Genomic DNA, 19,973 nt, shown 5'->3' with positions numbered 1-19,973 from the left:
CAGCTCCTGGTTTCTACGGGGTAAACGGAGGAACGAACACCTCCTTCCATCTCAATACTAGGCAGGTCGCACAATGCAATGCCCACGAAGGGGATTGTGCAGCAGCAGCAGCAGCAGCACTCGGTCTCGGTGCTTTTCACGAACTCTCAGCAAACACACCAATCAGTGTGGCTGATGCATGTCGATGCCGGGCGAGGCCGAAATAGTTTGTCAATCCATCCAGCTGCTGTGTCATATTGCGGCGCTCCGATCCCCCGAACCACGCTGCACAGGGTCACACCCAGATGATCATGAATTCATGGACCTGGCCTTGGAACTCCTTCCCTACGAAGGCACTAATGATTTTAGCTTCAACTGTATCTGCGCCCTTTCCAGGCTATCTGCTTTCCGATGGGCGGACCCGAACTACTCCTGCGTCTGGATCGTCTCCAGGATGGCGTTGCCGCCCCTCTTCTCTTTCAAGGAGATGCGACAGCTCAACTCTAAAATCCTGCAGCTCTCTCACACTTAAACACCGGCTACCCTCCCTTTCGGTTGCCTCGTCTCAGCTGCTGTGCATTTTCTCTCTTTTCGCCTTTCGACCCAGACGCCACCCTCAAATCTCTCTGTACATACCACGAGTGGCTTGTGTCTGTATATAGTATACCTGTCATTTCGCCTTGCATATGCGCCTATATCTACCTCGCCACAATCCCTGTTGAAACTCGGCTCTACGTATACTAAGGTGAGCTCCGCCTTCTAGGCATGTGTGCTATGCAACGTGTTCGCCACCTCTCTATCTTTTTCTTTCTAACAATGCAATAGTTGCTATTCCCCTTTGAACATACATCAAGGCCCCTATGAACCCGGCGGTTAGCCGGATTGCCAAGGCAGCCAATAGATGCCCCTATGCATCATTGGGATACCGTGTATGAAAGTGACATCGCACCAAGCCCCATTGTTCGAACCTACAGGCCCGATCCCCCATCCAAACCAAAAACCAAGCGGAGACAGTCCAGCATGTCTACTGGGGGCTCTGGATCTCGAGAGTCTGCCCGCCCGCGAGGAGTAAGCTCCCCAAGGCCCCAGGCTCGCTCTGCGGGCATGGCCGAAAGGGCACCCCGGAATGAAAGTCTAACGGATCTTGTACGCTTTTTTCAAACTCAGAATGCTCCTGCGGAAAGCACTACTGCCCTGCCTACTTTTCTATCGCCCGAGAGACCAACACCGGTTCCCGAGGAGGAGCTCACGAAAGAGCTGAAGCCTTTGCATCGACGCCTACTTCAGTTTACCCAACGCCAGAAAAAGGAAACGACGCCAAAAACCAAGAAGGAAGATAATCAGCGACAAATTGAGGCTCTTCAGCGAGAAGGGTATCTCCTCCCTGCAGCTTCCAATCGAAGGGATTCAAAGAGTAGTCTTGAAAGAACCCTGTCAAGGACTTCCAAGACTTCTAAATCATCAAAGTCGTCCAAGATGCAAGACGTCGAAAACATCGGCCGACCGTGGCTCGATAATAAAGGGCACAGCAAGACGTCTTCAACAGACACCAGAAGCCGCTTGGCCTCATTGGACCTCAGTGACTTCGGATCCTTGGTGGATGTCGCAGTTTCCATGACGGATTTCAATGATCCTTCGCCTCCACCTTATCAATCCTCGATTGCAGGCAGGCCTGCAGCTAAGAGTGACATGAGCATGAACCTAACCCCGGCATCTGCGCTTCCGACCCCAGTCTCGTCGCAGACTCGCTCCGCCAGCACCGATCCCTCGATCTCGTCAACATCCGTCGTGGCTACCCAGGGAAGTGGCCCGAAGAGTGATCACACCCGGCAGCCTTCAATTTCCAGCAATTCAAACGTTCACATTGTCGATCAAGACGTGGCGCCCTCCCTGACTAGCTCCAAGAGCGAACCCGCCAGCGTCGACAAAGTGGGATCATCGGACCAATCTATTAGCAGCGTGTCAAAGCCAGAGCAGAGCGCAGAGCCATCTAGATCAAGTATGGACACTTCGACCGCCAGTGCAATTAGGACTCCCTCACAACACTCCCTCAAACTGTTCCCTGATGTTGCACCACCGCGTATCTCCAGCAAGAATGCATGGCGATTATCCTCGGTACCTCAATACCAAAGGCCTCCTAGCCTAGCGCCCTCGATCAAGTCAAACCTTTCAACCGAGGCTAAGGATCTCATCAAGCCTACCGAAGAAAAGCAGCAGAAGCCAAAGACGCCACCGATTACCACGAAAGTTGAAGTTGAAGCTGAGATTGAAGATGCTGCTCAATGCTCTGGCGCTCTCGCAACACCAGAAACCTTTGTCGAAAACCCCACCGAAGAGGCTGTTGTTTCGAACACCGTCGACAAAACTAAGAGCAAATCTCGACCCATGTCGTTGGCCTTGGGTACTCTCCAGGCTTTTCCTCTTCCGGCGCCGACAAGGCCGCTGCCGTCCATTCCCAAGCCTTCGCGTGCACCACCCGCAACCCCCGATAAATCTCGCCTCACGGTACAGATGGCTCGGCAGAAGGCAAAAGGCATGGATTTACCCCCTGGCCAACCTTCGCCCATCGCAGAGGATCCCCATGAGCCCGAAAATCAAGAAACTCGGTCTGCAACCGCATTAGGTTTTGTTGGCGAGGCAGACTCCGTTGTGGATGATGGCGGTAGTCAGTCGCCTGCTTCAATTGAGCGACCCCATTCGACGTCACCAGAACAACAAGGACCTCGGAAGCGTGCTTCCAGTGTACGTATTCCTAAGATGCAGGATCTTGTGGAGTCAAGCAGCCCAGAAGGAGAACCACTCGCAGACTCGCCTGTTCTAGGCCAAATGACACTGAGCAAGCCTCATGCAAAACGAGCTTCTCGCAAGGCTCTCCAGATCGACCCAAATGTCGACCGCAAAAATATCCCCTTTGGTCTTCCTTCTCCTCCGCCAAGTGGAGCTCTTCCTCCCGATCCATCATTACAAACATCAAATAACCGCAACAAAGCCCAGAGGAACATCACTGCTCCATCGGGACAATCTGCCAGATCCTTGGAGGCGCCATTCGGTCCTGCACACCACCGAGCCTCGATGGTGTCACGCAGCAGCAGCTCTCGCAGTAGCCTCCGTCACGAGAGTATCCCCGAGTCCTATGAGCCTATTCGAGCGGAGTCTCCACTTCCATCCTCGGACGATGAGGGGTTCGGCCCAGCTGCAGACACCATCCGGCCTCGCCGCCAGGCTGAAAAACAACCCAAGCGTGCTCACCCCATCCGCCACAAATATGACACGGTAGACGGACGCACCGGGCACACTCGGCTGCGCTATCCTCTCCCAATGCGGTCTCAAACACCTCAAGGCCGCAGCAGTCGTGACCTTGACCACCTCGCGTCCCCCAGTTCAATCAACTCAGAATCCACATACCGTTCTCGAGAACCTCGAAGCAGTCGCCATATGCAACAAGAGCCCAACCAATTTCTCGAAAACCGTGTCGCCAACCTGGAACGGCAGAATCAAATCCTGCAAGCTGCTCTCCTCGCTGCCCTCAACGCAGGCGTGAAGGACGGCGGAATGATGGACGGTTTGCAGGCTGCACTTTCTCCTCTCTCAGCTGCTCCTCAAAACCCTTACCAGCGTCAAAGTCAATACCAGCAGCAGCCGCAGTATAATTCCCGACCGGAGAGCTGGGTTAGCTCTTCTCGCAGCAGTGATAACAGTGGTTTCGAAACTCCGGGCTCAGTGCGAGACAGCCGGGCGAACATTCGCCAGCTGGATAACATGATCGAGGATATCGAGGCTGGCTGGCTGTCTGATAAGTCGAGTATGAGTGGGCCACCTCGTATGGCTCGGAATTGCTGATTTTTTCATAATCACTCGTTATACCCTTTTTGAAGATATGCTTTGCTTTCGAGACTTTCATTTCTCAATTCGCTTGATCATTCTCTCTTCTTTCTTATGACCTTATATGATGTTTCTCGATATCCGAGACTAGAGTGACGATCTTTTCGATTTTCTTTTTCTTTTTCTAATTCCCTTCTGAAATACTCTTTGATCACCCTTATTTCGACGATACCATTGCTTTGAAATGCAACTGATCTTTGCCGTTGGCTTTATAATGTGATTATTTCCTATCCACACATATACTAGCTTTTCTTTTACAGTTTATTTGTTGGAATAATAGTAGAAGCTCTACTACAAGTAGTTCAAGGTTCTATCTCAAAATATTACCAAGAAACAAAATCTCTCCGTAGGGAGGATATGAATTCCAAGAATAATTCATGTTCAAGAATATATCTCTTACTAGTAAGTAGAATAATAGTAGGATCCATGGATATAGTGAACCTTTATCAGATAATTAGGTAGGTAAACGCCATTCCCACTAGTACCTAGTAAATACAATCCATGGATCCCAAAACGCGACCTCGTTACTGAAGACTAAACTCGCTGCCGACCTACTTGCAAGTCCTTCTAATCAGATTCTGTTCATTACGATCATCGTACTGCCAGTCCGCACCATTGAACTCTCTTTGCATCGACTGAAACATCCCAAACTTACGAGACAAAAGGCAGAACGCCTTGGCCGGGCACTTTATGTCAGCTAGGGCAGCACCGACGAATACCTAACGGGCGAATTGGTAAAGCTCGAAACTGGCTTTATCTGAGGGAAATATCGTGAAACTACTATTTTTAATGTACAACTTTTGGGGTTCAGCTCTGCTTGGCACATTCCAAGTTGTTCAGGCGTCCCTTCCAGCGCGCTAACTACCAACTGGTTTAGGAAATCAGGCCCCCACTTTAAGGATATAGGCCCACCGAGATTAAAACTTTTAGAATTACTCCGTAGATCTGAATGTTATTCTTCGCCCGCTATGACTTGTCGGAATGTCTTTTTACCATTGTTGTCGTGGCAGTCTAATGGCTTCTTTTTCGTCTGTTGGCCTGTCTAAAAGCGAATGCTCCCCTGATTCTTCTATGGTTGAAATGTTCGCCACGACAAAAGGTACGCCTCTCTGGCAGGGTATGATTTCTTTCGAGGTTAATAGAGGGAGATTTAGGAGTCTAAATAACATCTATTGGAAGTCATATGAGCCCGGGCCTGAAACTTCTGCAATTATAAAACTGAGAGTACCATAGGCCTCAATTAATCTGCCAAAAAGTAAGTGAATTTATACTCGTCAAGAAACGCACTAGCACCATAGTTTGACATGCATTAGCCTTCAAGTTTATTGTGCGAATATGTCTTGCGGATTATTGCTTTTGCTGTCTGTTGACCGAATACTTGCTTTTTTCAAGTGGCTAAATAGTTATTTGGGTGACTGGATGGTTGATATTGTTTCTTTTGACTTCCAAGTTTCCACAAATTCTGGGTTGAAAGTATTTCACAGTAGCCTGAGGTCTAGCATAGTTTACCATGTGGATTGGCCGCAGAACTGCCATTTGATGAATTTAAAACCGAACACTGGGATGTGACTAACCCCGCAGCAGCTCGGGAGAGAGAAGACAGCGCCCCGTTATATTGCATGAGCCCGCGGGAGTATTTTCGGTGGCCAAAAGCCCAGCTAAAACTCTAGCTCTAGACCAGGTTGGGCACAGACACCTATGAGCACGGACTTTTATGGATCTACCTTTGTATACATGGACGAAAATGTGCCGTTGGAATCGGAAGATTATAGTACTTATAACTCTACAATTCTTAGAAATTACGGCGCTTTGATTTATCCCCCCCTGCGCCTTGATTAAAACCATTTAGGCTCGCGAAACTTATGTGATTTTGCACACAATTCTTCGTCGACTTTCCACTATTGTCTTTTCACAGCCCCTCTGCCCGTTGGCCTATCTGGGTTAGTTAGCTCTCTAAAGTACCTCCACTTGTCGGGGGCCATGGGAAGTGGGCCCCAATTGCATACAGCCTCAAGTACTGAATTCTATCTATACTTGCAGAATCCCTGGTGCTACCCAAGAACACGGCTGGATTTCCTGCCTCGGAGTGGTACCGACAACACCGATCCACAGAGAGGTGAGACGAAGCTTGAAGACTGTTACATACCAAAGCTAAGGATCTAGCTTTTCTCTAAAGCACGGATGCTTTTGAGTGAAAACTGGTTACACTCACCAACTCTTGCAAGCTGGTCAAAGCACCCAGCACCCTCCGCTGCGTAATTACTTCTCTTTTGTGGACTGGAGTCAGTGCATGGTGTGGAGGTGGCGTTTGATGTATCCACAGCCTTACCACCACAACAGTGGATCCTCGCAGCATTCCGCATACCGCGGCTAGAGCGGCTAGCAAATGAAATAGGACTCGGCCCATATAATTACAGGGACTAGCTGGACGAGATCATCATGGTTGGTATTCAAATGGCTTGTTTGTAGATGGTTTCCACATTATGTTCGTATTAAATGAATCATGTCGGTACGAAAAAGATATTGTTTCTCTTAGGTATAGCCCACTTTGGAATAGTTCACTGTCAGGTATTTTGTGCACGGCCAAGTTTACACACTATAGTTCCACGGTAAAGCGAGACTCTATCCACTGTACAGTAGAGAGCCACACGGTGACCTTTGTGCAAGGTCGCGGAATGAGGATGGATTCTTTTTACCGAGGTGGATTTGTATTGTAAGTGATTTTACAGGGAATCCCACTTTTTTGTTCAAGACTGATCTAGGTCAAGGATTCTTGCACCGATCAATTTTTTTTTATAAAAGTCGGAAGGGCTCTCCGAGAGATCATTCTCATCCTGATTTCTATTTTATCTTCAAGTCCCTTTTTTCTTTCACGCTGTCGTGAATATTTCTTAAAAATTGACCACCCAAAATCTGGAATTAAAAAATGTCTCTCATCTCCAACAAAAAGTATATATTTCTTTACGCTTTTGCAGAGAGAGTCGACAGACTCTCTAGCTTGCACGAAATCTCTGCCGGGAACATATCGCAGCTTCCTACTATACCAAGAGAGAATTTTCAACCTGGCGGTAGAACGGAGGCTACATTTGGCATTGAGGATGGCCTTTCGGACACTATGGAGAAGATCTACTCTCTACATATCAATTCAAAAGCACTGCCAAGCCTAAAATCGCGATTGATTGTGGATGCAGTTGAGATATGGAAAGACCTTGATGAGTTGAAACCTCAACCTCCTCTTGATAACGGAGAATACTCTGATTTACATGCTTCTTGTGTCTCAGCACTGTATGCATGGCTATACTTGGTCATTCATCCCAACGGAATTCAGGACGCAAAACTCCAATCTGTGGTTCGGGATGGTCTGGCCAGCACCGAGCATCTGGATTCATCGGTGGTTTCACCTTTTTTATTCATTCCTGCCTTTTGTCTTGGCTTGGCAGCCATCAACCAGGACGATAGAAGTTCCATGAATGAAATATTTGAAGATATTGGCAACATTGCTGCTTTCATTGACATAAGTCCATACCGAGGTATCGTCGAACGAAGCTGGCGAAGATGGGACAGGGGTGACAAAAGGAGCTGGGACTGGACTGACTAGCTCGACGCCTACTAGGATCAATAATGCATACTTCAATAAATGTATGATATCCAATTCGCTATTGTATCAAGCAAACCTAAATATAAGGAATAGTAAACCTATCGTGTATAGGGACCAGCACCCTCCGCAAATTAACTGGCAGCCTATATCTTTCGACCCACTGAGTAGACCTGCTGAATCAAAGCCCATGTCCCCGCTAGATCACACCGTGCCGTCTCTACGTCTATCTTAATTGTCATCTCGCTTTACCTGACAAGACATCGATGTATTTGATTGTTGGGAAATGGGAACACTCATGCTATTTTCTGAATTTCTGGATAGTTGCTGTTGCATCACGGGAATCTTCTAACGATAAATTGAAGCTCCATAAAAGTTGCAGCAAGCCTAGGTACTCCACTCAGTTTGCTGTAGACTCTGATTTATAATCTTGAAGTGCTTTCTTCTGATTGCCATTTTCATCAAAATTCTCTCCATCTAGCCACTTCTCCATCGCATATTTGACGCCGCTATCCCACTCGTCTCGCACGATAGAGAACCAGGCTGTATCTCTGCTTCGGCCCTTGACGACCATGTGTTGTCGGAAGATACCTTCAAAGTTAAAACCCAATCGCAGAGCCGCCTTGCGCGATGGAGAATTGAGAGAATCACATTTCCACTCGAATCGCCGATAGTTCAAGTCCTCAAAGGCATGTCGTGCTATAAGATAAAACGCCTCGGTGGCACCAGTTGTGCGTTGAAGTGCAGCCGAAAGCATCACATTTCCAATCTCGACAGTCCACTGTTCCGGTGTAATCCGCATCAAAGTCAGATATCCGATGGCCTTACCGGAGGTAGGCACTGAACTGCGTTTATCGATGATTGCGAAAAAGAATGGATCGAGAGAGGCCGAACGTGCTGCGATGTTTTTCTCGAATTCCTCTAGGTGTGTGTATGGGCCATCGCCCATATAGTCCCAAAGGGACGCTCTGGCAGGCTCCTCACCTCCAACAAGATTAAAGAGGTCTTTGGCGTGCTTTGGCTGAAGCTTCTCGAGGGTAATTGTTCGCCCAGTGAGGACGGTCTTATTCGACGGCAGTAAAGCCGGAGTGAGAGAAACGAATCGTCCACGTGGTCTTGCCATTGTCACAGTAATAGTAATATTTTGAGTTGAAGGATAGTTTTAAGTATGAATTGAAGGGCGAGAGAGGTGTGTTGTCTTAAAGCTGGTGTTTTCCCTCTCCGCGGGGATTGATGGGGGCTGATTCGATGTCAGCGCCGTGGCTCCGGAGCTGCAAGACAATTGATAGGCTGCTTCTCCGACAAACACTCCACTCGCCTTGTCTTGTCTTGTCCGCATTGCATACCGTGACTCATACTAGTATATACGAGTACTCGAGGTAGCATCGATATCTGGCTATCTACTGCATTGTTCTACTATGAGACCAAGATCGAGTGGTGTTTCCACAATAAGCGGCGAATCAATTGAAATCCGCATCAATTCTATAGGGAATTCCGTTTGATCAGGCATGACTGTAGGAAAACTGGCAAGAACTATAAGAGTATATCATGGCAATCTGAATACATCATTGGTTGTGTTGATCAGGTATGAAATATGCATCAAGCCATCGAAGATACCATTGGTATTGACTCGACTTTCAGTCTCACTCAGAAACAGCAATTTAACTGGCTCGCCTGGGGCGATGGTAGTACTATTCAGAAATGTCAAAGTGGAATGGGGCGAGATTTAAGTTCCTCGAATACCCAAGATCGTTGGAATTGGCGATCTAGTTGCCGTAAGTGAAAGTTGAAGTTCGTGGCGGGTGATTGCAATGTCGGAGCTGCGCGACGCGTTCCCGATTGGGTTGGGTTGGTCGAGGACGGAATTTGAAGCTTGATAACTTATACATGCAACAAATACTAGATTAGTTGTAGACAAGGTCAGATATCGTGAGTTTATACACTGGTAATTCCACATGAGACTTCCATTTGCAAATAAATTGGCCCCCCACTGGAATCGCCATGCATAGCAAACTCGCCTAGAGCCAATGTCTTCTGCCACCATCACCGTGTTGACCGAGTTTCTATTCTAATTTACGGTTCTCTTTTATTTTCCATGCTACGACCACTGGCACTTTATCCAATCCAATCCAGCGCCTATCTATTCATATTCATTGACCTTGTTGTCTTTGTCCTTTGTCCTGCTATACATCACAGACCATGTGATCCGCTGAGTCATCCTTGTTGATATCGCTTGAAGCTGCGAGTTTGCGACGACGAGACAATTCAATTTTCACTCGAGAGACTTGTCACCTACAATTTATGTCTCCAGTCCAGTCTACTACCTTACGATAGCTCGTCATAATAAGCATGCTGCGATGAGATCCACCCCATCCTGCTAAACCCACCCATCGCCCATCGCCCATCAGCGACCACCGCCTCTCCGCCGTCACTCTTCATTCCTCTAAAACATTCCCCGCGCACCAACCATGGCCAATCCACCCCAGGTAAGCTTCCAAAAACTATTTGCAGCCCACAAATATACCCCTTGCTAATAGGAGACACCTTTCCAGCGCTCACAGCAGGTGCCTCAACATGTCACCGCGCTGCTCTCCCACCTCACTTCCCGCCCAGGGGTGCAATCCACCCTGATCCTCTCCCGCAAAGATGGATCCATCATCCAAAGCACCGGACTCCTCGCACCGCTAGAAGGCGGTACCAACACACCTCGCTCAGCCCCGATCGCCCCGCCCACCACCGAACCACCCACGGACTCCTCCCCGTCCTCTCCAGCTCAAACCTCACCTTCCACATACCAGCCCTCGCAGGCAGAGACGCTGGCAGCGCACATCTTTAATTTCGTCTCGAGCGCCTCCGCCCTTGGCGTATCGCTTTCACGGCCGACGGGCAAGGCCGACGAGCGCGGTACACCGGCCCTGGAGGGCGCATATAATGTATACGCCAATGGGACGAGTACCCCGCGCGAAGACGGCGATCCAGACTCTGCAGATCGTGAAGAGGAGGATGAGGTGAAACTATTGCGGATGCGCACGCGCAAACATGAAATTGTTGTAGTGCCGGATCGGAAATATCTACTTTGCGTTGTACATGACGCGACCAATGCGAGTGGTGCGGGAGTCACTGCGGGTGCTCGATCGCGGTGATATACTCGGAAATTCAACCTTTATTGTCATTCCTGATTTCTTTTCTTCTCTGGCTTGCTTTGCTTTGCTATGCCTTGTGGTGTCTGTGGGTGATTCGGGGTTCTTGTCTTGTCTATCTGTTATGTGGGCTCTTTTGGCTTTGGATTTTATACCACTTATACCCGATTGAAGTATGATTTCGATTCTCTGTGCTATACTGAGTTGAGTCTTGTAGATTGTGTCTCTGTGCTTGCCATTTGTGCTGAAATTTGCCGAGTCCGATCCGTTCGTTCAGGCTGGCGGATCCCGAGGTCTCCATGAGGGGAGAATATGAGACAGGCGTACTGGTATACGCATCAGAATTGATTCGGCCTACTAGTATCAAGAGGACAAAGATTTAGCACCTGGAGTACTCCGTACCAGCGGCAGTGATGTAGACAACAGTCTCCTCAATTAACACCTACCTCGAATTCTCAAGTATGATCCGCAGGATATCCTCAAATTGGCGATGCTTTGCGTGTAGACGTTCAGACGAGACTGGCCCATAAGATTTCAATGGCGAAAAGTAATGGATCTATATCGAGGCTATTTCATGTGGCAATTCCATTTTCTGGTATGAGTAGGCAGCGCCTCAGAATGGGGATGGCACTATACTACTCGGTAGTACTAGTAGGTCGATGCCAGTTCAAGAGGTCCAACGCATGATAGACTAAGGATACCCGTATGTACTTGCACTTCATCATTTCCATTACTCATGCCAGTGGCTGTGGCATTGATCTCAGCGGAGTAACTCCGCTATCAAATTAGCCGGAGTACGAGAGATCCACTACCCCTCTCCCTCTCGGAGACGACTTCGTGTCCTGACTGCAACTTCAACTCCCAACTCGAGTGAATAAAAGATATTCTATACAAGTATTTTTCAAAATGGCTGCTACTTATGATGTCGAAGCGGCGCGGGCCCAGTTCCCGGCTCTGCAGCAGGAACAGGTGTTTATGGACAATGCAGGTGGGATATAGATCACCCATGCACCTGGGCAGCCCTTGTTCGATATTGGAACTTGAAGGGATATGATTTGCTAAGTTGAACTTGAATCAGGTGGAAGTCAGGTCCTTGGATCCGTCGTTGATTCGTAGGTCATTCTCTTTTTCTGTGTATATGTTCATGCGAAGTTAACTCGGATCGTGGCAGCATTCGCTCGTATTTGATCAACACCAATGTTCAGCTTGGCGCAACATACAAGACCTCCCAAGCCTCTACGGCCGGATTCTCAAACGGATACAAGAGCGCTGCGAGTTTCATCAACGCCCAGCCAGAAGAGGTACGCCAACAGTGGCCCTAGTAGACACCTGCCAGTACCTATATGCAACATACAATGCTGATTTACTAACCACTGGCAGATCAACCTCGGCGTCTCAACCACCCAACTCCTCCACAATCTCTCCACAGCGCTGAAATTCCAGCCGGGCGACGAAGTCATCGTCTCGAAACTCAACCACGAAGCCAACTCGGCACCATGGGTCCGGATTGCGGAGCACCTAGGGCTCAAGGTGAAATTCTGGGCATCGTCCAACCCGACCAACCCAACGTGTGATGTGGGCGAGTTGAAGACCCTTCTTTCAGATAAGACTAGACTGGTGGCTTGTCCCCATGCGTCTAATATCACTGGTACCATCAGTCCGATCCGCGAGATCGCCGATGCAGTTCATGTGCACCCACGCGTACGTATCTATATCCCGGAGATGACCGGGTGAGTTTTGAAGAGGACTGGACAAGAGGGCTGATTTCTTTCCTTGTGGATATATTGTATAGGCGCTTCTCTGCGTGGATGGTGTTGCTCTGGCACCTCATCGACAGGTTGATGTTAAGGCTCTTGATGTTGACTTTTATGTGAGTTGTTCTGTACATCTGGGCATACATAGTTGCCCTTGTTGTCTTGTCCTATCATCGGCCCTACAATGTACTATGGGCTAATACTAATACTAATGGTTTCCCCGCTTCAAGGCATTCTCGTGGTACAAGGTGTACGGCCCGCATATCGCCCAACTCTACGCCTCGTCACGAATCCACGAGGAGATCCAGTCGCTGGCACACTTCTTCAAACCAACGGATAGCCTGGACCTGAAGCTCAACCTGGCATCGGCCAACTACGAGCTTACGAATAGTATTCCGGCAGTGGTGGAGTACTTTGGGGCCACACCCGCCAAGACGTGGGATGAGATGGGTCAGCACGAGGAACGGCTGCAGGCGATCCTGCTGGAGTTTCTGAACTCGGATGCTCGGGTGCGGGTGATTGGGGACCGGTCAGCGAGCAAGGAGGTTAGGGTGCCGGTGATTAGTTTTACGGTGGATGGGGTGGGGAGTCAGGCGTTGGTGGAGGCGGTGGAGGCCCGATCGGCGTTTGGGTTCCGGAGTGGCCACATGTACAGCCATCGACTGTTGAATGAGGTGTGTGGGTTGGCGGATGTTGAGGATGGGGTGGTGAGGGTCAGTTTTTTGCATTATAATAGTGGTGAGTATCATTTATCTATACTGTATAGGCAGTATTAGGTACTCGTGTGTACGAGTACCTAATACTCCATGGTATACACCTTATCATGTGGAGACTAACAGGCAACAGAGGCGGAGGTGCAGGGACTGGTTCGGGTGCTGCAGGAGGTGCTTGCATAGCCGATGGAGTTCAGTTCGTCAGGCATTCAGGCAGAATACTTTAGTACTTTTAGTCGGTACAGTACAAAGACAGAGTGTGGCCATGTGTTCATCAGAATCTGCTTGAGTCATAAGTTGCCACCGTGAGTCAAAGTACCAACCAGTGTACACCCATATGTAAACTCATGATTGGCGCCCTAGCGAATAAGCGCCTTGTGGTCCTGTGTGGGCTGCCTAGAATAGCAAATCACCAGTGCCCGGTGCCAGTGCCCGGTGCCAGCCCAGTGCGTAATAGCTGGCACTGCCATCCGCCCAAAATTAACCAAACTTCTTCCCCGGAGACTGCGCCAATGGGGAAGCGGGTAATCGGGGGATGACCAATCACAGGCGAGACCCAGGGGGGTTTTTCCCCCCGGGAAATCCCCATTGATTGGTCCGGGTGGCAAGCCGCAAGCCGGCTTCGGCGATGAGTCAGTGCAGCGTAGGGAGAGTTGGGAGAGAGAGTATACGCAGTATACTCCGTGTAGAGTAGAGATAGAGTCAAGATAGAGAAGATCAATATAATCGAATCATAGATAATGCTATATAGTATATAGTATAGTATACTATCTACTGTAGTCTACGGTAGTCTACTGTACAGTACAATACTGTTTGTTAAGAATAGTACTGACCGAATAACACCGCCTCCCACACCCGCCACCCGCCACTCTCCCACTCCCCCATCGCTCTTAGTCAACTCATCCGTGGTGAGCCTGAAAAACCTCTTCTGACTCCCACTCCCTTCCCCCCTCATCCTCACCTCCATTCTCCATCCTCAACCTCTCCTCTCCTCCCTCCTCTCACCACTCACTCTCTACTCTCTCACCACTACCACACCACACTACACCATACTCCCGGATACCCGGACCTGGACCCTCCTGGCCATCCTATCTCCATTCTCTCCCCCTCTGCCTAGTCACCCAACGACTGCCTGAACAGCCAGCCTCGAGGTCTGCCTGTCCATGCTCCGTTAGGTGCCTTGTCTTCCCCCATCGTTCTTCATTTCAAAATGTATACTGAGTCCTCTGTTCCGATCGCCCGTGTTGCCGCTATCGACTCCCGCCTGATCGTGACTGTCTAAGCCTAGGCCAACTTCAGTCACTTCGAGTCATCTTTGCCACTTTCGGGGATAGCCTCAACACTGGTGTGATCGGTCCCTGACTCTTTATCTTACTCTTTCCCTGTCCCCTTCACTTAATATTTGCCTCCTTCTTTAGTCCTTGTGACTCTTACTTCTTATTCTCTCGGATCCCCACCGCCATCTCGGTGTCCACTTCCACTTAACCCCCATCTCCTCAACTGGCGCATATCAACTTCTAGGCTTTGCCGTCGCCTCCGCAAAGACGGCTCCTGTCTCCTCGGCCTTCGTTCCCGGTTTCCTGCTTAACGGTATCTTGACACACTTCGCTTCCAAATCGATTTCATCCTCTCCCTCTCTCCCTCCTCGCGACTTGACTCCTGTCCTTCATGAATCCCTCCGCGTCTTCGGATATGTCGGGGATGGACGTCTTGGGTCTTCATATCTCAAACCCAACTTTGAAAGCGTCCCACCCTCACCCCTATGCCTCCTCGATCGCCTCGTCCGCCTCGTCCTCGTCTTCCTCCGTCTTCTCCCTGGATGCCTCTCAGAGCTCCATCTCTTCGACCGCCACTAACCCGGTCGATGTAATCTGGGAGAATGATGTGGATAACCAGCCGGCGGCGAGACCTTCGGTCGCATGCCCCCGGGCCTTCGTCAAGGGAGTTCATCCCAAGATTGACGGTCCGGTACCGCCGGAGTTGCGTACGCATCCCCGGCGCACCAACGTCGCGGCCAACGGCCCCGGCGCGCGTCCCCCACCTTGTTTGCTTCGCCAGTCGGAGCGCAAAGTGAGCTTCGTCGATAACCTTGTCGGTAAGTCGTGTCGGATTCATCCACACTCGCTGGATGTCCTTTCGCTAAACCCTCCTCCCTGTGTTTTAAAGATACGGCATCGCAAATCGTCGAAAACATCTGGCCCCTCTCCGCCGCGGCATCCCGCAGCGATGCCGCGACCGGCTCGAAAGGCGTCCTGCCTCTCCGGACTTTCATCCAAGAGACTCTTCGTCGTTCGCGCACTAGCTACAGCACCCTGCAGGTGGCCCTTTACTACTTGATTAAGATCAAGCCGCATGTGCCCTGTAACGACTTCACCCGGGAACAATCTCGGGATCAGTCCGCTACTCGGGCCATGCAGTGCGGTCGCCGGATGTTTCTGGCGGCCTTGATTCTCGCTTCTAAGTATCTACAGGACCGCAACTACTCCGCCCGTGCTTGGAGTAAGATTTCGGGCTTGAACACCCTCGAAATCAACCAAAACGAGTTGATGTTTCTGCAAGCAGTTGGGTGGCGGCTACACATCTCGGAGGCGACTTTCCAGCGATGGACCGACTTGGTCCTCAAATTGACCCCCGGTGCCGGTGGTCCTCCAGCCAGTGAGGGCCAGTGCTGGCGGACAGTTCTCCCCCGGTTGACTCCGGAGTTGGATTCCGTCGACTCTGAACCGACGACCCCGGTCTCGGCGATGGGTGGGATGGATTTAGGCCTGGCCGACTCTCCCTCCCCGCGTAGTGCGGCGAGCAACGAGTCGATCCAATCGACTTCTCGCGAGCAGACTCCAACTTGCCCGCGCAGTTTGCCCCGGGCTCTGGAGCCGACTCCCCGGATGGAGTTTGTTAACCCCCCCGATGCCATCTCTCCCGAGACCTCAGATGCTGCCTACCCCCCCAGATGACCCCCCAGACACATGTTGCTTGCACTCCTGCTGCGAATGCGGCAACATGTGGTCCCCGTCGCCCCTCCATCGGTACGGCGATGTCCCAGGCGCAGAACATGGGCATGGCGCGATCCACTTTGGATCAGCGCCCGCCTTTTTCGTTCTACCCTCGGGCTCAGTCGTTCGATGGATACCCCGCAGCGGCCCGCCGGTCCTCTCTGGCTCGGTCAACATCTTCAGCATCGTCGCCCGACTCCATGGTTTCCGACGTGTCGACCTTGTCGTCGCGCTCTTCTCGCTCCTCATCGGTCTCATCTAATGCTTCTGGCGCCGGTGCCCCCGTTCCTTCACGGCTTGCCGTCAAGGCAACTCTACGCTGTACTAGCAACTCTCTTAAGGAGAGTCGCAAGATTTTAGCCACCGCTTCGCCGATCGACGAAAGCACCTTGGCCGATCTCTACAGCTCGCCCGATTACCCGGGCGCGATGGGCTCCGCACCGGATCTGTCGCAGTTCTCTCTTGATTCCAGCCTGAGCGAAGCAGCACAGAGTTTGTGCGAGCTCTCTGGTGCAACCCCCGAGCGCCGACAATGTCGCAAGCGCGGGCGCACCGGTTCCGATGATCTCCTCCTTCAGAACCACGTTCGCCATTTGATTGATGTAGGCGCCTCTGGTGTCCCGTCATCCATATTACCCGATGGGCACTTGGCGACCTCTTTCCTGATGGCTAATGGCCCTTCAGTCTCAGGTCCTGCCGGTATGAAACGGGCCTGCTGCGGCAGTGAGGCACGCAAAGTCGCCCTGAACCCAAGCATTCGTGCGGATTACCTGAATTGATCGAATCGGTGCTACGGTCTGTCTTTTCCTATGTGGTGAGGTTACTAGAAAAAGCCCGTCTTTTTTTGTCATGCTTGTCCTGGGTTTTATCCCACGGCGATCGGATGAGCCCGGATTGTCTCTGCTTGTACATACCCCCTTCCTTATTATCTCTTCTTCTCCCCTTTCCATCCGGGGCTCACGGTCGCCGCACAGCGGTCATCCCATCACTTTATCTACGGATTTCGTGGGGGGTTCACTGTTGTGAATGTGTACGATGTACGTTGGTCCGCCCCCTCGTCATCTCTATTTCTTGTCCCTTCTTTATTTTTTTTCCAAACTTTTTTATGTCTGCTTTGTTGCGTCGGAGTGTGTGGGGCATGGAACGGTTTTCCTGTTTATTTATTCCAAGGCTTATTTATGGGTGGTATGGATTTGGTGATACGGTGATTGGTCATCCAATCAACAGAAGTTCTGTGCTACAGCAGTCTCAACCTCGTCCTCCCCTTCCTCTTCCTCTTGTCTGGCGCTGTGGGCGCCTTGAGGAGATAGGATCGGATCGGCGTCCGGACTTTCGGAAAGGTTCGCAAGGATAGCCAATCGTACAGTTTCTGATTCATTTCGTTTTCTTCTTCCTTTAGCTTTGCTCGTATTGGGTTCCGTAGGCTGCACTGACCCCCTGGCACTTCGCCACTGATACCTAAATGGCTCCGCTGTGAGTCATTGTGGGCAGGGGTCAGCTGAGCGGAGAACCTTTGATGTCCGATTTCGGGGTGGTTGTGTTGCCACACGAGGTAAACTATGCTAACATATTTGCAGAGTACTAATACGGATACTACTGATGGAATCTATGAATGAATGAATGGCATGACCATGGAATTCGGGAAGCTTCTGACTCATGGCTTAGCATACATTCTACTATGGCTGTGATACTAAATTAGGACAGAATGACTGCGCCTGGTTAGCCGCCCTCTCAGTAAGCCTTGGCCTGGGATATAATACCATGCAGGGCTTTGAGAATTTTATGCAGTATGCCAGTATGTCGTGAGATTCATGTCATAGGTTATTCTGCTATAGTTACCACATGGCATATCATAGGCTGATATACAAGCTTCTTGGCGTGTTCTGGAAGGCGGCCTAAACCCCAAGCTTTGACCTTGTGTATAGTACTGCGAGAGATCGTAAATTCGTTCATAGTTGCAAATTCAACAATAATAATCAAATATTCAACTCCAAGTCTAAGTAGATATGATTGAATCTCGTTCTAGTACAACCTGAACCTTTCAAGACTTGCTGTTTGCCAACGATGTATGGGATCACCTGACACTGCATGTCAACAAGCCAGGGCTTCCCCTCTTCCACGTCCACTTCCACTTCCACTTCCACCTACACACAAGGTTCTTCCCATCATCTGCTCACTCCATTTCCATCGAAGGAACTTGAATCCTGGAAGAGTCTACCCACAGACTTAAATCAGTCTCCAACCAGGAAAGCTCACCGTCCAAACCACCACGATGCCTTCTACTGATTCACTGCGTACGAGTACCTCCCTCGAGGAACGGACTTGAATCATCTTCCTAATCAAGCACCGTGGTTAGAACCACCCCTCACCCCTGCAGAGCGCGCGGTAGTCAAGACCTACGGTTCCTGGACCAACTTTATGCAATCTTATGGACTGAAGCCGTGGGAGGATGATGATGTTCAGGAGGGAATGGCGATTCTTCGCGGACTTGTCCAGGCGTAGGAGGAGGTCAAGAAGCGGTTTAGGAGCGCTATGGACTATGGGTATTTGTCTCATTTTATCTATCTCTTTTCTGAAATACTCAGCCCGAGGGCTGAATGAGTAGAATTTATTTGCTTTCTTCTTCCCGAATGCCACCAGACCACTGCAACAGAACAGGCAGAGCGAAGTGTCAGCACAAGCCGACTACTCTACTCTGAATCATCGAAGTATCCCATGTTGTTACATCAAGATACCATCTCAAGTGTGATTAATATCGGGAAGAGGGAGAATAGCAAAACCGCCAGAGCTGGAAGCAACGAAGTATAGTTTCTGGGCATATTAACTAACAGTCCCAGTCTTTGAAAGCCGTAGATATTCGCTGGTGGGGCCTCTCAACATACAGTTTAATCTCTGGACTATACAATGCGGGCAATTCATACTATAGATTATGGACTAGAAATTCTGTGCAATCGAATACACCATCCATTTGGCTGCCGGTACTCCAGATTTCGAGATTGGATATCCCTTTCCATATCAAATAGCCCGGTATTTCCCGGCTAAACAATCCCCACGACACTCCAAACTGAGATTGTAACTGTCGATGGGCCTTTTCAATGCTTCTTGAGATAAGTGCAATGTCCGGCTTTGCAACCCTCACACAAATAAGTATTGTGCGGCCCCTTACTCTCTTTAAGTAAGCAGGTGCTTCTTGATCGATGCCTTTCCACTTCTTGAGGAGATATGCCACTCTTTTTGCGTATGAATCATCTAGAAGAGGACGGCTGATGCTATTGCAAGTTTTGCAATGTTGACGATAGACCTTGGCGTTGTATTTGTTGCCAGGATACATCCGGATCGTAATGGCTATCATCTTGCTGGACCAAGCGTCGGCTTTGCAGGTTGAGTTGTGGCAGTTAAATCGACCCATAATGTTCATCTCATAGTTGTCAGTGGTGCCAGTATCAGTATCGTTTCCGTAAATTTCGAATGCAATGTTGTCTTTTTCGAGTAGGTCTGGTCCATCTTCGAAGAGAAAACTCTTATACCAAAGACGTTCTCGTCAGAAGTTGAATTTGATAAAGAAGGCGTGTGATTATAGAAAGATGTTTGATGCAGATGTTTGTGTCGGGATAAGGCTTCGAGAGACAGGCCAAGTCATTGTTCTCTCTGCAGACTCATTGGGATTTTGGGACTGCGTCAGATCAAAATTAGTACGCTGCGAAAGTGTGAAGAGAGTATTTCAACAGGCTGACGCTCTTGGAAATCTTACTATCCGGCTCCGCAATTCATAACAGCGCAAGATATGGAGACAAAGGAGAAGGCCGTATTGACCAAAATGGGGGACGATGTTGTCCTCGATAGACGTACGGGATTGTGAAACCACGAAAAAAGAACATGAACGGCATGGAAGAAGCTAAAATCATGACCGAACACTT

General features: G+C 49.8%; 7 protein-coding genes across 7 annotated transcripts; 6 read left to right on the top strand and 1 right to left on the bottom strand.

Annotated features, from left to right (window-relative positions):
• Nucleotides 1–888: 888 nt before the first annotated feature.
• N7481_010425 (uncharacterized protein) lies at nt 889–3,819 on the top strand (the record flags this gene model as incomplete). Its single annotated transcript, XM_057269644.1, has 1 exon — nt 889–3,819. One exon carries the CDS (start codon nt 889–891, stop codon nt 3,817–3,819), a length of 2,931 nt encoding a protein of 976 aa, XP_057116818.1.
• Nucleotides 3,820–6,976: 3,157 nt separating this feature from the next.
• Nucleotides 6,977–7,459, top strand: N7481_010424 (uncharacterized protein; the record flags this gene model as incomplete). The annotated part of the gene is made up of 1 exon (XM_057269643.1): nt 6,977–7,459. The coding sequence occupies one exon, from the start codon at nt 6,977–6,979 to the stop codon at nt 7,457–7,459; it is 483 nt and encodes a 160-aa protein (XP_057116817.1).
• Nucleotides 7,460–7,856: 397 nt separating this feature from the next.
• N7481_010423 (GNAT family N-acetyltransferase) lies at nt 7,857–8,579 on the bottom strand (the record flags this gene model as incomplete). Its single annotated transcript, XM_057269642.1, has 1 exon — nt 7,857–8,579. One exon carries the CDS (start codon nt 8,577–8,579, stop codon nt 7,857–7,859), a length of 723 nt encoding a protein of 240 aa, XP_057116816.1.
• Nucleotides 8,580–9,924: 1,345 nt separating this feature from the next.
• Nucleotides 9,925–10,599, top strand: N7481_010422 (uncharacterized protein; the record flags this gene model as incomplete). Its single annotated transcript, XM_057269641.1, has 2 exons — nt 9,925–9,942; nt 9,994–10,599. 2 exons carry the CDS (start codon nt 9,925–9,927, stop codon nt 10,597–10,599), a joined length of 624 nt encoding a protein of 207 aa, XP_057116815.1.
• A 903-nt stretch (nt 10,600–11,502) lies between these two features.
• N7481_010421 (putative aminotransferase) lies at nt 11,503–13,246 on the top strand (the record flags this gene model as incomplete). The annotated part of the gene is made up of 7 exons (XM_057269640.1): nt 11,503–11,584; nt 11,675–11,708; nt 11,768–11,897; nt 11,977–12,297; nt 12,389–12,466; nt 12,581–13,088; nt 13,197–13,246. The coding sequence occupies 7 exons, from the start codon at nt 11,503–11,505 to the stop codon at nt 13,244–13,246; spliced, it is 1,203 nt and encodes a 400-aa protein (XP_057116814.1).
• A 1,485-nt stretch (nt 13,247–14,731) lies between these two features.
• N7481_010420 (putative G1/S-specific cyclin Pcl5) lies at nt 14,732–16,835 on the top strand (the record flags this gene model as incomplete). The annotated part of the gene is made up of 3 exons (XM_057269639.1): nt 14,732–15,158; nt 15,230–15,957; nt 16,014–16,835. The coding sequence occupies 3 exons, from the start codon at nt 14,732–14,734 to the stop codon at nt 16,833–16,835; spliced, it is 1,977 nt and encodes a 658-aa protein (XP_057116813.1).
• A 1,493-nt stretch (nt 16,836–18,328) lies between these two features.
• N7481_010419 (uncharacterized protein) lies at nt 18,329–18,558 on the top strand (the record flags this gene model as incomplete). The annotated part of the gene is made up of 2 exons (XM_057269638.1): nt 18,329–18,350; nt 18,413–18,558. 2 exons carry the CDS (start codon nt 18,329–18,331, stop codon nt 18,556–18,558), a joined length of 168 nt encoding a protein of 55 aa, XP_057116812.1.
• Between the last annotated feature and the right edge of the window lie 1,415 nt (nt 18,559–19,973).

The sequence above is a fragment of the Penicillium waksmanii genome, assembly GCF_028829765.1.
Source record: "Penicillium waksmanii strain IBT 27052 chromosome Unknown utg000009l:1.0-4314994.0:1.0-4318279.0, whole genome shotgun sequence".
NCBI classification, from domain to species: Eukaryota; Fungi; Ascomycota; class Eurotiomycetes; order Eurotiales; family Aspergillaceae; genus Penicillium; species Penicillium waksmanii.
Note: the sequence above shows the minus strand (reverse complement) of the source record. Positions and strands in the feature narration are given on the sequence as shown.